Here is a 14,180-nt window from a genome sequence, read left to right as displayed (position 1 = left end):
TTCATTATCAAAGTTTAGCACTAAAGAGAATGGAGAAGAGTTTTTATGTTCCTTGTATGTCTGTATTTACTGCACTTTTTTTTTTCTTTCCTTCATGGTGCTTAGGGTTGCCTGAATGAGTCTCTATACCATAATGGTTTCCTAACACTTTTAGCTTCTTTCAGTAACATTACTGTTAGCTATTTGATCACTGCTTGCAGCAGCTATTCTAAAATCATATACTATTTAAAGACACATACAGAACAAAATGAAGCACTTCTTAAAGCTGAGACAGACACCAAAACAGTTTGTTTAGTTTCAAAAATATATATATTTCTTTGAGCAAACTCAGTTATAAAACTCAAGCTTGTGAAGCTAGAAAGATAGGAGGGGGCATTATTGGTGTTACGACTGTTTACAGAGTAAATCACTGCTTATTAGTTCCTTAAAATAATTGACTTCCCTGAACATATGGTTAATTGACTCTCTAAAAAAATAAAACACTCTACCAAATTTTTTTTCCTGGAGCATGTCTGTTATGCAAAACAAAAGTATTAGTTTTCTCTTCTTAAAAGGTGACTAACTAATGATAATCCTGTGTGATGCCTTTTCATGGTAAATCAGAGGGCTTTCGTTCTCTTTTCATTTAACCACAAATTTCTGTGTCCAAAGACAAGCTATACAACTGCATATATGAGATAAGGGTATAATAACTGATAAAATAATTTAAAGTAAAATATTTGATATTAGATGTATACAAAGGCCAAATAAAAGTCAGGGTTAAAGAAGATACTTGGCGAAATCCCTAAATCACATGGCTTCAGATTTTACTTTTTTACTCTGAGTCATTGCACTTGTATTCACAAAGTAGTGTTGCTTCACTGTATTGCCTCTTAATACAGTTTATCTCCTTTCAGTTAACAAAATATATTTATTTGCCCTTTTTTGACTATCTACATGTGACACCTCCTACACTACATCTTTTACGTTGTTATTTCAGTTCAGGCATACCTTGGACATATTGCACGTTTGGCTGCAGATTGGCACAACAAAACAAATATTGCAATAAATGAGTCACAGGAATTTTTTGGTTTCCCAGTACCTATAAAAGTTATGTTTACACTATACTATAGTTTATTAGTGTGCAACAGTATTATGTCTAAAAAAAATGTACATACCTTAATTTTAAAATACTTTATTGCTAAAAAATGCTAGCCATCATCTGAACCTTCATTTTGTCTTAATATTAACATCAAAGATCACTGATCATAGATACCATAACAAATATAAAAAAGTTTGAAATATTGTGAGGATTACCGGTGTGACACAGAGACACGAAGTGAGCAAATGCTGTTGGAAACATGGCACTGATAGACTTGCTCGACTCAGGGTTGTTTGCCGCAGACCTTCAATTTAAAAACAAACAAAAACAAAAAAATGCAGTATTTGCGAAGCTCCATAAAGCAAAGCACAATGAAACGAGGTATGCCTGTAATCCTATGAAGAATAATTTGTATTATTATTTGATTGACGAAACATGTAAATCACAGAGAGATTAGGATAGGCAGCATACGGATAAGAAGTAACAGAGCTGAGACTAGAGTCCAGGTCTGTCATAATTCAAAAGGCTCGTGTGTTTTCTGCAGAACAATATTGCTTCCTTACATACAATGTCTAAAGTATCTGGGATAAATTTTTGATAAGAACAGCGTGAGATTTACCAGAGTATTGTTGCATTTAGGAAATGAATCTAACATGGATAAGGCAAAGAAATCAATAACCAATAGTGAGATTGTTTCTATTTCAAAAAAAATCACTATGCTGGAGATGAAGGAATTAAATGAAAGGCAGCGGGCTGAACATTCTCAAAAAATGTATGAACATGTGAAGACTTCATTGAAGCAAGTGGAAGAACGTAATTTTGAATTGGAAACCAAATTTGCTGAGGTTTGATATTATAATTTTTTTCATGCAGTTAGAGAGTAAAAAATTAGTCATGGTAGCCATTGTATTACTGGAAGAGGTTTGTTTGTAACTCTGAAGTAGCATATTAATATAGTGCTTGTGTTTCATTTAATGGGTAAATAATGTATTTTTAAATCTGAAATGTTTAAAAAGAAAGCAGATATTTCTGTGATTGAGTTCTTATTTCTCACCAGCATTACATTATTAGATTTAATGTGCAAAAAGATGTTATTTGCTTAATAATGGAATTGCCTTCCACTACCATCCCTTCATTTAACAGTTATTATTTCTGAGTGCCTATTACATGCCAGACGCTGTATGGGAACTGGAGTTATAGCATGAAATAAAATAGACAGTAATCTCTCCTCTCAGGGACTTCATTCTAATAGGAAGTTTTAGACTTTTGATATGGTCAAAATTACTAAATTGGCTGGCAATAATATAGTTTGCAAATATTCAATAATTTATGATGAAGTAGCACTCATAATATTTCTTCACCTTGAGAATGTGTATTTCTCAAATCATTCATGTTATTTTGTTTATTTTAAATGTCATTAAATATATATTAATAAGATTTTATTAACTATTTAGATTTATTTATAGATGATATAGTTGAAGTAAAATATGAGCATATGGCATTTCAAGTAAATTAAGAATATCAGAGATTCATATCTTATTAGATTGTGAGTTGATTAATATAAATGACTTTGGGTGGGTTGACATACAACTAGAGTTTTCATAATTTGTTCCTGGCTTTTTCTCCCCTTACCTTTGTCAATCTATTCTTAATACTTCACACCCAATGCAGTATCTGGACTAATGCAAAGTAAAGAGGACTGCAGTGTGCTGAAAGGTATAATAAAAGGAAAACGTCACCAAAAACTAACGTTTCTGAACGTTTTTTGTTACTTTTTCTCAGCTTACCAAAATCAATTTGGAAGCACAGAAAGTGGAACAGATGTTAAGAGATGAATTAGCTGATAGTGTGAGCAAGACAGTAAGTGATGCTGATAGGCAACATATTCTAGAATTAGAGAAGAGTGAAATGGAACTAAAAGTTGAAGTATCAAAGTAAGTTCACATGGAGTTTTTAGTCATTTGATTAGCTGTGTCTACTCTAATTTGTTTATGAACTCTTAATTACAGTGGTAAAGGGGTAGTATCCTTAGTGGCAATTGTTACTGGTTTCTTTTTATTAGAACAGGGTTAAACAGTATTAACAAGATTGATTTTTAACTAGCATAAGTAATAATATTGAAGAGGAAATAACTTCTCAAGATTTACATTTTTCAGAGCCCAGGAATAGTATTACAGAAAACACTGAACTTGAAATCAAGACTCTCTGAGATCTACTTTTTCCATATACTAATATTTTTTTGGAGGGAAGGGTTGTGGCCATTTAATTTGTTTAAACTTAACTTATTAAGGGAGTAATAATACTTATTGCATAAGGTTGCTGTAAAAATAGAAAGAAAATACAGATTTTGATTCAGTTTACATCTATTAAACATATACTGACTCATCTAATTACACTTAATAACCCTGATAACAGTGTTGTTTTCATTTTACATAAGGAAACACTTTATTCTCTTAGAATTCAAAATATCAATATATGTAAGGAGGAAATACTGTGTATACCAGGTAGATGCTGTCTAATCACTCTTTTGTAATTATGTGTTACTTCGTTAGAAAAGTATGAGGATCCCTGAGTTGATCTGTCTAGCACAAATAATTAGTAAAAAGGGTTTATGGCTTACCCATAAAGTTATAGCCACTGTTTTAGAGTCTTGATAGTCCTTTTGGGAATATCAGTTATTCCCAGCCCTTTTCACTATGAATGACCCCATTTTTTATTCTTCCTTTCACCTCATGTACTTCATCTTTTGAAGTAAACTAATTTATAATTACTCATTTTGTTATATTTTAATTGGTGAAAACTTACATAACTGGCGGTAAGAGCTTCTAATCAATATGAGGAAACCTGACTTATCTGTTACGCTGAACTAAAATTATTCCAGCCCAAAGTAAAATGCATTTTATTTTACCTGTTTAATGTTATCAAAATAGTCGTATAGGAAATTTAATAACTTACCATCAAGCTCCACCCTTTTTTTGCCATTGTAGTAATTGTGTAATCTCTTTTTCACATTTCTGGTAACTAGCAAATTAAAATAAAGCAAGTCAAAACATACATTAATTGATCTAGGGAACCTGGCAATTTTAAATTTCTGTATTCTTAACTGTACAGTTTATCAAGTAAGCCTACTTAATACCTTATTCCATCTATACCAAACCATGATAATAAGCATCTCATGAAAAAAAGTGTGAGAGAGGAGTTCTTTGACCATATACATTTGGAAAATGCTATATATGTATAGGTTGAAATAAGTTTTTACTCTGGAACTTCTCAGAGCATTTGATATGATATGTATATGAGTCTTCAAGGGAGAGGAATGTTGGGAATGGAGTATTTTTTACAGAACATTTGTTAACTCCTCATGGAATTATGTTTCATGAAACAGTTCAGGAAACTTTAGTATTTCATACAGAGAAGAGATGTTGGTCTAGAAATTTGAAATTTTAGTATTTATTTATTTAGAAAATGTACCCAATTGTATCTGAAGTATCTTATCACTTCCTAGACTAAAAGAGATTTCTGACATTGCCAAAAGGCAAGTTGAAATTTTGAATGCGCAACAACAGTCCAGGGATAAGGAAGTAGAGTCCATCAGAATGCAGCTGTTAGACTATCAGGTATGTGCAGTATTAACTCTTCTATATAGATTCTTTTCTTTTTCCTAAATTTACATTAGATATTGGGATGATTTTGTAGTTTTAATCAGAGGATATATCAGATAGAGGCTCCTATTTTTGTTAGTTGATTAGAAAAACTTGTTAATTTGAAATGCTGTTCATAACACAGAAAAGCATTTAAATGCTTACAGATGCATTGTGCTGGCTGCTGATCAAAGTCCAGACAGTGAGGAGAAACATGTCTTTCATAACAATATTTTCTCTTGTATTTACATATAGTTTTTCATATATTCTCACATTATAAGTTTTTTTAGGATTAAAAAACCCCACATTGTCTGCATTAGTATTATTATCAATACTGTTATTAATATATGGAAGTTTTCAAAAAAACAGTAATATTCCAACTGTTAGATGCCAGACTTAGATTTTAAATAAGTTTGATTCTAGGTTTCTACACTTCTTTTGCAATTAAAGCACTGTTAGATTTTTGTAGAATCTCATGTAGCACCCTGTTTTAAATTTTATTTAGTAAATTGTGATTTTAAATCCGTGATAAGTTTCATTGGGAAAACTTGAAACTTCCTACAAACATATATTTTTTATATTAGGCACAGTCTGATGAAAAGGCACTAATTGCCAAGCTGCACCAACACCTTGTCTCTCTTCAAGTTAGTGAGGCTACTGCTCTTGGTAAGTTGGAGTCCGTTACGTCTAAGCTGCAGAAGATGGAGGCTCATAATTTGCGCTTAGAGCAGAAACTTGATGAAAAAGAACAAGCTCTCTATTCTGCCCGTTTGGAGGGGAGAAACAGAGCAACACATCTGCGCCAAACAATTCAGTCTCTACGACGGCAATTTAGTGGAGCTTTACCCTTGGCACAGCAGGAAACGTTCTCCAAAACAATGATTCAGTTACAAAACGACAAACTGAAGATAATGCAAGAAATGAAAAATTCTCAACAAGAACATAGAAATATGAAGAACAAAACACTGGAGATGGAATTAAAGTTAAAGGGGCTGGAAGAGTTAATAAGCACTTTAAAGGATGCCAGGGGAGCCCAAAAGGTAAAACATTGATTTTAAGTTCATTATTTTCAAAAGAGTTACGTAATAACTTTGAGTTAATATGTGCCTGTGTGAATAATGCTTAATATATGAACAAAATTCCATGTATAATTTATTAATTCAGGTTTTATAAATTAGGAGCTTGGGCTATTTGGATATCTTTTTTTTTTTTTTTTTTTTTTTTGCGTTACGCGGGCCTCTCACTGTTGTGGCCTCTCCCGTTGTGGAACACAGGCTCCGGACGCGCAGGCTCAGCGGCCATGGCTCACGGGCCCAGCCGCTCCGCGGCATGTGGGATCCTCCCGGGCCAGGGCATGAACCCATGTCCCCTGCATCGGCAGGCGGACTCTCAACCACTGCGCCACCAGGGAAGCCCCTGGATATCTTTTTATAAATAAAATGAGACTCCTCTAAGCCATGGTTTCAATAAAAATGCTTAGATTGTATAATATCAAAGAATTTTAAACACTCTAGGAAAGTTTATATATTAATTAAATACTAATTATAATTATTCTTGAACATTATAGTGGTTAGTTGAATTCTACTCTTCATAATTATTATGTTTAAAATTATTTACAAGTAGTAGGCCCACATTTATTTTTTAATATAATTTTGTTTTTGCCCTCATTTGGAAGGAATTAAATGAAAAATAATTATTTTGAAATTAAATTTTATTCTCTAGGCTAGAAACATTTAGGATTTTTATTTATGAAAGTAAAATGAATGTTGCAATTACATACATACACTAAGGACTCAGTAAATATATGAAAGTAAATGAATAAATGAAAGTGAATGTTAGTGATATCCATTCCAACATCATTTGAAAAATGTTTTATGTTAAGATCCCACATATTAGAAAAGTCTGGAAATTCTAAATAAACTTTTCCTTGTGGAACAACCAAGGATAATTTTATATCTTATTTTGTTATAGAATTTCCATTAATTTGAATTAAAATCATTAAGATCAGTGGAGAAATATTTGTTTATACAGTATTTACATTTGTATGTATAATTTGTAAATCTTCAGGTAATCATTTGGCATACGAAGATAGAAGAACTCCGTCTTCAAGAGCTTAAACTCAGTCGAGAATTAGTCAAAGATAAAGAAGAAATAAAATATTTGAATAATATAATTTCTGAATATGAGCATACAATCAGTAGTCTGGAGGAAGATATTGTGCAGCAGAATAAGGTTTCATTTTATATTTACTTTCGTATTTGTTGCTAAGATTTTTAACATAACAACATTGCATGGGTGACTACATTATTTTCCTAATTGAGTGTAGCTCCCATTATTATTGTTATAAAATATTCTGTTTCTTATTTTTTAAACTATTCTAAAAATACATATTTATTTAGTTGCATTAATAGTCTTAAAAGGAATAATTCATAAGCAAACTTATTTGGTAAGTTAATTTTTATTTCAATATTAGTTATTTGACTTTTCACAGTTACAAGTTTCTACTGGCTGTCACTGATGGAATAGGAGAAGGCAGCTTGGTGTAGAATAAAGCACAAAAGCTTTGGAGGCAGATGATATTCACTAAGCACATGCTTGCTTGCTTCAGAAATTCTGTTGTTCCTTCTGCTTAGATTGTTCTTACCCCAGATACCAGTATTGATAATGCTTTCATTGCCTTCTGGTCTTAGCTCAAATGTCTTACCTTATCAGTGAGGCCTTCACTAGCCACTCAGTCTACAACAGTAAATCTTATCATCAAGATTCCCTGAATAGGGATTACCTAGTTTCATTTTACTCCATAGCACTCATCACCCTCTGACATATTACATACTTACTTGTTTATTGACTATCTCCCCCTCACTAGTGTATAAGTTCTGTAGTGAAAGGTACTTGGTTTTGTTCACTGCTGTGTTCTCATTGTCTTGAGTAGTGCTTGCCACACAGAATGTCATTAAACGTGTTTTGGATGAATGGATGGATGGGTACATGGATGGATTGAAATCCTGACTCCACATCTGCCTGTCTCTGTGATCTTAGGCAAATGACTTCATCTCTGAATTTACTTCCTTTTTCCATAAAATGAAAATAATAGTGACCTCAAAGGGTTGTTGTGAGGATTAAATATGAAAAATGTGTGTAAAAATTCCTGGTGAGTATCTCTGTGTGTGTCTGATCCAAACTGTCTTTTTCAGTTTCACGAAGAAAGACAAATGGCCTGGGATCAGAGAGAAGTTGAGCTAGAACGTCAACTAGATGTTTTTGACCATCAGCAAAATGAAATACTAAATGCAGCACAGAAGGTATGAATGATTAGTCTTGTTTGCTACTCTGTAGCACGGCCTATAATGTTAACAAATAGAAATATTTTCTAAAGTTGGATGGAATTTTAATTGATGGTATCTTTTTATGTTTCAAATGTATGTGGAGTTTAACCATGTCATGTCATATAGTTGTAAAAATTAATATTGTTCTTCTCAATGCTGCAACTGCTTTTTTTTTAAAATTCTATTTCTCAATAGTTTGAAGAGGCTACAGGATCAATGCCAGACCCTAGTTTGCCCCTTCCAAATCAACTTGAGATTGCTCTAAGAAAAATTAAGGAGAATATTCGAATAATCCTAGAAACACAGGCAACGTGCAAATCACTAGAAGAGGTAATTAGAAGAATTTGCATTTTGATTAGTGCATTATTAGGTATGCTTGTGGCATTTTCTAAGTAATATTTTTAAATGAGGATGAAGCATAAAAGGATGAATCTGTTGCTTATTCTGCTCTCCTTTTTTATTCTCCTATAATGTTTCTGGTAGCTGATAAAGAACAGCAGATATGGCTAATTTGAAATTACTCTCCTTTTAATCATTATTTGCCACTTTGGGGCATGTTCTTCAGTTGCTAGCGTGAAAGGAAGCAAAAAGAGCATTTGACTGTAGCTTTTTGAACAATGTATTTCCTTCCCCTCTATGATCAAGAATTGTTTTCATCCTTGTTTATTTTTATGTTTTATTTTGAAGTGCATGTTTTATACTCTGAATCAATTTTCAGTTTATTCCTTTTTGTAGATAGTTAAAGGGTTTGAAGGTAAATTAGAAATTATTTCTTACTTTAATCTAGGTCTTAAATTTGGTTAATAGATGATTAGATCTGTCTTTATTAAATTCTACAGAAAATAGTATAAACCGAGTATGTTTAGATGTCAACTAAAATGAAAATCATATTAACTGTAAATACATTTAAAATAACTTTTTAAATTGTGCACTTTTAAACCAACGGAGGAAACTTAGATTGTCTTCTGTAATTGTAAATTTGTTGTTTATGTGTATTGCCGCTGAGTTGCTAGATTTTAAATATCTGCCTTAATTCTGTTGAGGAGAACACACTTTCTTCTGTTTTGTTTTGATAAGCTGCAGATTTTATAATAGTGACCCATTGACTCAGGCCACTAAAATTTCAATTTTTATACTTTGTTGACTTTATAGATTATTCTAGTGCTCTAATAGTCAGTGGACCAAAATAAAAGGAATGGTTTATTACATTTTCTTTCTAAATCTATCACCACCACACATTTCTAGTTCTAAATCTATAAGACCTAAATAAAGTACTGTAAGTAAATTTCATTTTCATCATAACAGTGAAGTTTCTAACACATGTGATAATCTTACAGATAAGTAAAATATACATGTAGATAACTGCTGTCACATAGAGATACAGTCGATTAACCTTATTATCATTTGGCTATTACAAGTATGATGTGAAAAATAAAATGAAACTCCTTTCCTTGCTTATAGCCAATCTGACTAAAATTCAGATGAAGCATTTTTAAAAGAAAAATGTATTTTTTTCTGATTTGATCATTGCAGAAGCTAAAAAAAAAAGAATCTGCTTTACGGTTAGCAGAGGAAAATATTCTGTCAAGAGACAAAGTAATTAATGAACTGAGGCTTCGATTGCCTGCCACTGCAGAACGAGAAAAGCTTATAGCTGAGCTAGGAAGAAAGGAGGTGGAACCAAAATCTCATCACACATTGAAACTTGCTCGTCAGACCATTGCAAACATGCAAGCAAGGTTAAATCAAAAGGAAGAAGTGTTAAAGAAGTATCAACATCTTCTAGAAAAAGCCAGAGAGGTATTTTATTATATTATGTTATGCTCTTTTATTTATTATGATGTTCTTTAGACAAATGCCAAATACTGTTCTGCCCTGAAGTGGTATTTCATTTCTTGTTTTCAAATGATTCTATTCAGGTATTGTTACTTTCACGTGATTGGATTACAGATCTGTCAGTAAAACTGGCACTTGTGTTATGGACCGTAGTGACTAAATTGCTAAATTAGGCTTTCATGGTGAAACTGTGTGATTTTGAAAAATATGCTTTGAGTTAAGAGGTGAAGACTGAGGCAGTAAGTTAGAATGAAATCTGTCACACAGGTATCAGTGGAAATCAAATTTGCTAGAACTTGGAGGGGAAAAAAATCTGACATTTAAAAATTTGCTAGAAACAAGTTAGAAGCTGATGGATACATATTATTCTAATATTAAGAATAAATTATGCTCTAAGGCTGGGCTTGTCAGTTTGAACATGTGCTAGGGGAAATGTATACAGGTATAAATATATACATGCAGATGTTGTTCCTTCCCTATCTCATAAGGATTTTAGAAGGTAAAGATAAGAAAATATTTAAGACCTTTAGAATGTGAATTTATTTGAATCATAATATAAGATATAGTTTTGATTTCTTATAAAACAGGAACAAAGAGAAATTGTTAAGAAACATGAAGAGGAACTTCATATTCTTCATCATAAATTAGAACTACAGGCTGATAGTTCACTCAGTAAATTCAAAGAAACAACTTGGGTAAGATTCTAAGAACTTTGTTCTATTCTTTATTGATTTTTGAGACCATGCAATTGAAAATTTAGCTCTCCTTTTTTTTTTTGGACTAGAAGCCATCCTACCTTTTTTTTTTTTTTTGGTCAGAATAATCTGAAGACACAGCTCTAATCATGTTTTTCCCTAGACTGACATTTGTTAGTAGCTTACTGCTGCCTACAAAATCATGTTTATGTTTCTTAGCCACGTACTCAAAGCCTTCCATGATCTGACCTCAGTCTTTCTTTTCAAATCTGCACATTAAGTTTACCTGTGTCTAACTGCTTTGCATGTTCTGAATTCAGTTCATTCTTGCCTCCTTTTGATCATTGTATTCTATATGTGCGAAATGACCTTAAGCAAACCTTAGCTTCCTCAAGCCTTAACTCATTAATTCAATCAACATTTATTTATTGATCCTCCACTACATGTAGGCACTTTGCCATATACTGGGAATACAAAGAATAAGATCTATATTTCCTATCTTCTTTAAGCCTTCATTACTTATTAAATCATTACATTTTAGATTTGATATTATATTTTGATCATTTAAGGAACCAAGTTAAAATTATGGAGTAAGTATGGCATTGCATTGTACCTGCTCATGGCTAATATAACCAACCATATTTCATAGGATTTAATAAAACAGTCTCCTACTCCAGTTCCTACCAACAAGCATTTTACTCATTTGGCTGAGATGGAACAGAGAGTAGCAGAACAAGATGACTCTCTCTCCTCACTTGTGATCAAACTAAAAAAAGTATCTCAGGATTTAGAGAGACAAAGAGAAGTCACTGAATTAAAGGTCAAAGAGTTTGAAAATATCAAATTACGGTAAGTCTTAGAAATGTAGATATTGGCAAATGGGAATAATGATATAATAAAGATAAATGTAAGCATTTGTTATGTCATGCACTGTTCTAAAAATGTTGAATATATTATCTCATTTTATACGCAGTACTACTTGTGGCATAGGATATTCACTCCATTTTGCAGTTAGGAAACTAGGCTACAGGAAGCCTCAGTAACATGCCTAGGAGAAGATGGGAAAGCCACGATTTGAATCTAGTCAGTCTGACTCAAGAGCCAACTCAGATTCTTGTATAGAATCTCATCTTTAACCTTTTAAAATTTCCATTTTATTATCTAAAAGGTGAAATGACAGTACTTACCCTGGCTCTTTCAAGGTGGTTGTATAAAGGCCAAATGATGATGTATGTGGAAGTAATTTGAAAATTGTAAAGTAACATATAAACATAAAACTTTTATTTACATATCTATAACAGTTTCTGGCATACAGTAAAGGCTCAAATATTTGTTGAATGAAAAATTAACCAATCTTTTTTATTAACCACAGTGACAGTAGAGGACTCACAGCATTCTCTATATTAGAGATTCTAAACATTGTTCAACCATTTATCAGAATGTGTATTTTAAAACTAAAATAGGTTTATATTTAGGTATTTTGTAATCATTGTAGAACTATCTCTCTGAGGCTCCGTTTCTTATCTGAAAAAAATAAGAAAGTTAACTACTTGACTTATAATTCCATTCCATCTCTGAAGCCCTTATTAGAACCTTTGGTTCTTTTTTCATTTATCCAAGATGCTTCTGACAAAACTAACACTATTTGTGCTTAAGAAGCTGCTACTTTAAGTAAGTTATTCTCTAAGAGAAAAGAGAATTAGCAATAGCATATGGTATATTTTCAATCTAATTTTCCCCATTCTGTTAAATTTTATACATGAGATGCTATTTTTGATATAGTAAGTTTCTGTCATATTTCAGAGCATAAAATTTCTTGCATTTCTGAATCTAATTCCTGGATGTAGAAAATAATCATTTTTTGGCATTACCTTGTATATATAATTTTTTGCCACATGAAATACTTGAAGTTGTTGTTTTGTACCTTACCATGTCATTTTAGCCTAAAATTATACTTCTATTCTCTGTGTGCACATTGGCATACATATTTTAATGCGTCTTAAGAAATTATAGTTCTTTGTCATTTTTTTAGTGAAACCTTGTATTTTTACAATTTGATGATTATTTAAAGTGACAAGTTTTTGCTATAAGCAACAAGTCTCAGAGTGTTTAATACCTGTTCGTGGTTTAACAGACCTTCCTCTCACTGATCAAAGTTTAATCATTTGAATCTCCATATTGGTGACCTTATTAATGCAGTGTCTATATAAGCACAGTGAACTGGATATAATTCAGTTTATAAGGCTAATTAATACTGAATGAGCAGTAGGATTAATTGAATTAACTCTTTTGATAGTATCTACTTCTATATAGTATACAGCTATAGATAGAGTTATAGATACAATACTAGTGACTTTAGAACCATAATACATGTGATTTCTGTGAAGGTTTATATTTTGTCTTTGTAACATGTCGTTATAGGGCAGTGGTTCTCAAGCGGAAGTAATTTTGCTCTCCTCTCCCCGCTCCAGGGACATTTGTTATTGTCTGTAGACATTTTTGATGAACAACTAGGATGTACTACTGGCATCTGGTTGGTAGAGGCAAGGAATGCTGCTAAATATGTTTTAAAATGCATAGGACAGTAACCCCCGCCCCAATAAAGAATTATCCAGTCAAAAATGTCAATAGTGCCATGGTTGAGAAATCCCTGATACCAAGGAAGCAGTCACATCTCGCAGGAGCCATAATATCTAAAGTGTTATTTTGTTCATTCTCTATATTATTTCATCTAGAGCCACAAATTACTTGATGCAATTGCTGCAAAAAATAGTAGAAACTGGAAGAAAAAACTCTATTTTATGTTAAGTTTAAGAGTAGTTAAGTAGAATAAAGAATTGTTCATCTTTTGGATTTGGATCAAATCTTAGATTTTAAGTATGCTGAGGACCAAACATTTGTTCTTTGTAAAATTTGTGTCAATCAAATTGTTAATTGCAGCAACTACTCTATTAAGTACATATGTTTGCTTTATATTAGGCTCCAAGAAAATCATGCAGATGAAGTGAAACAAATAAAAGCACAAGTAGAGGATTTGAGGTGTCTTCTGGCCCAGTCACAAAAGGAGTCGCAGAGTTTAAAATCTGAACTTCAGGCTCAAAAAGAAGCAAATTCAAGAGCTCCAACAACTACAATGAGGAATCTAGTAGAAAGGCTGAAGAGCCAATTAGCCTTGAAAGAGAAACAACAAAAAGTAAGTAACAATAGAAAATTATCAATATTTAAGAAAAACACGTGGTAGATTGCTTTTACAGAAGATTTGTAGAAGATGATAGCATGTATCTCTCTCATAATAAAAAGTATAAGCCTTATCTTGAGCCGGGTTGGGTCTTTATAATTCTTTTAAATAGCTTTATAGATTGGTGTTGTTTTTAAGTTCAGATATAGTCTAACTTATCTTTTTATGTTTTCAACCTGATTTGTGGGTTACCTGTAGGAAATAAAGGGAAATCTTCATTACATTATTTATTTTCTCTCCTTACCTATTAGGATTGTATGTTACTGAGGCTATTTTGAACAATTTGAATAATCGAAAAATTTTAAGTAACTTTGGGGATTAAGAGGGAGTTAGGATAAGAGGGGGAAAGATTAAAGAAGGAGA

General features: G+C 32.2%; 1 protein-coding gene across 3 annotated transcripts in view; it reads left to right on the top strand.

The window, feature by feature from the left end:
* Positions 1-14,180, top strand: part of CEP290 (centrosomal protein 290) — a gene marked incomplete at its 3' end in the record, with an annotated part of 87,999 nt that overhangs the window by 45,194 nt on the left and 28,625 nt on the right. For all 3 annotated transcript variants that reach the window (XM_082636865.1, XM_082636866.1, XM_082636867.1), the window contains exons 27-37: positions 1,721-1,926; positions 2,864-3,015; positions 4,587-4,698; positions 5,307-5,762; positions 6,790-6,954; positions 7,917-8,024; positions 8,244-8,378; positions 9,582-9,848; positions 10,472-10,579; positions 11,229-11,428; positions 13,559-13,772. In XM_082636865.1, coding sequence (XP_082492991.1) covers positions 1,721-1,926; positions 2,864-3,015; positions 4,587-4,698; positions 5,307-5,762; positions 6,790-6,954; positions 7,917-8,024; positions 8,244-8,378; positions 9,582-9,848; positions 10,472-10,579; positions 11,229-11,428; positions 13,559-13,772 — 2,123 coding nt within the window. The remainder of the gene's footprint in view (positions 1-1,720; positions 1,927-2,863; positions 3,016-4,586; positions 4,699-5,306; positions 5,763-6,789; positions 6,955-7,916; positions 8,025-8,243; positions 8,379-9,581; positions 9,849-10,471; positions 10,580-11,228; positions 11,429-13,558; positions 13,773-14,180) is intronic.

The sequence above is a fragment of the Mesoplodon mirus genome (genome assembly GCF_964341445.2).
Source record: "Mesoplodon mirus genome assembly, chromosome: 11".
Taxonomy (NCBI): domain Eukaryota; kingdom Metazoa; phylum Chordata; class Mammalia; order Artiodactyla; family Ziphiidae; genus Mesoplodon; species Mesoplodon mirus.
This window is presented reverse-complemented; position numbering and strand designations above follow the sequence as displayed.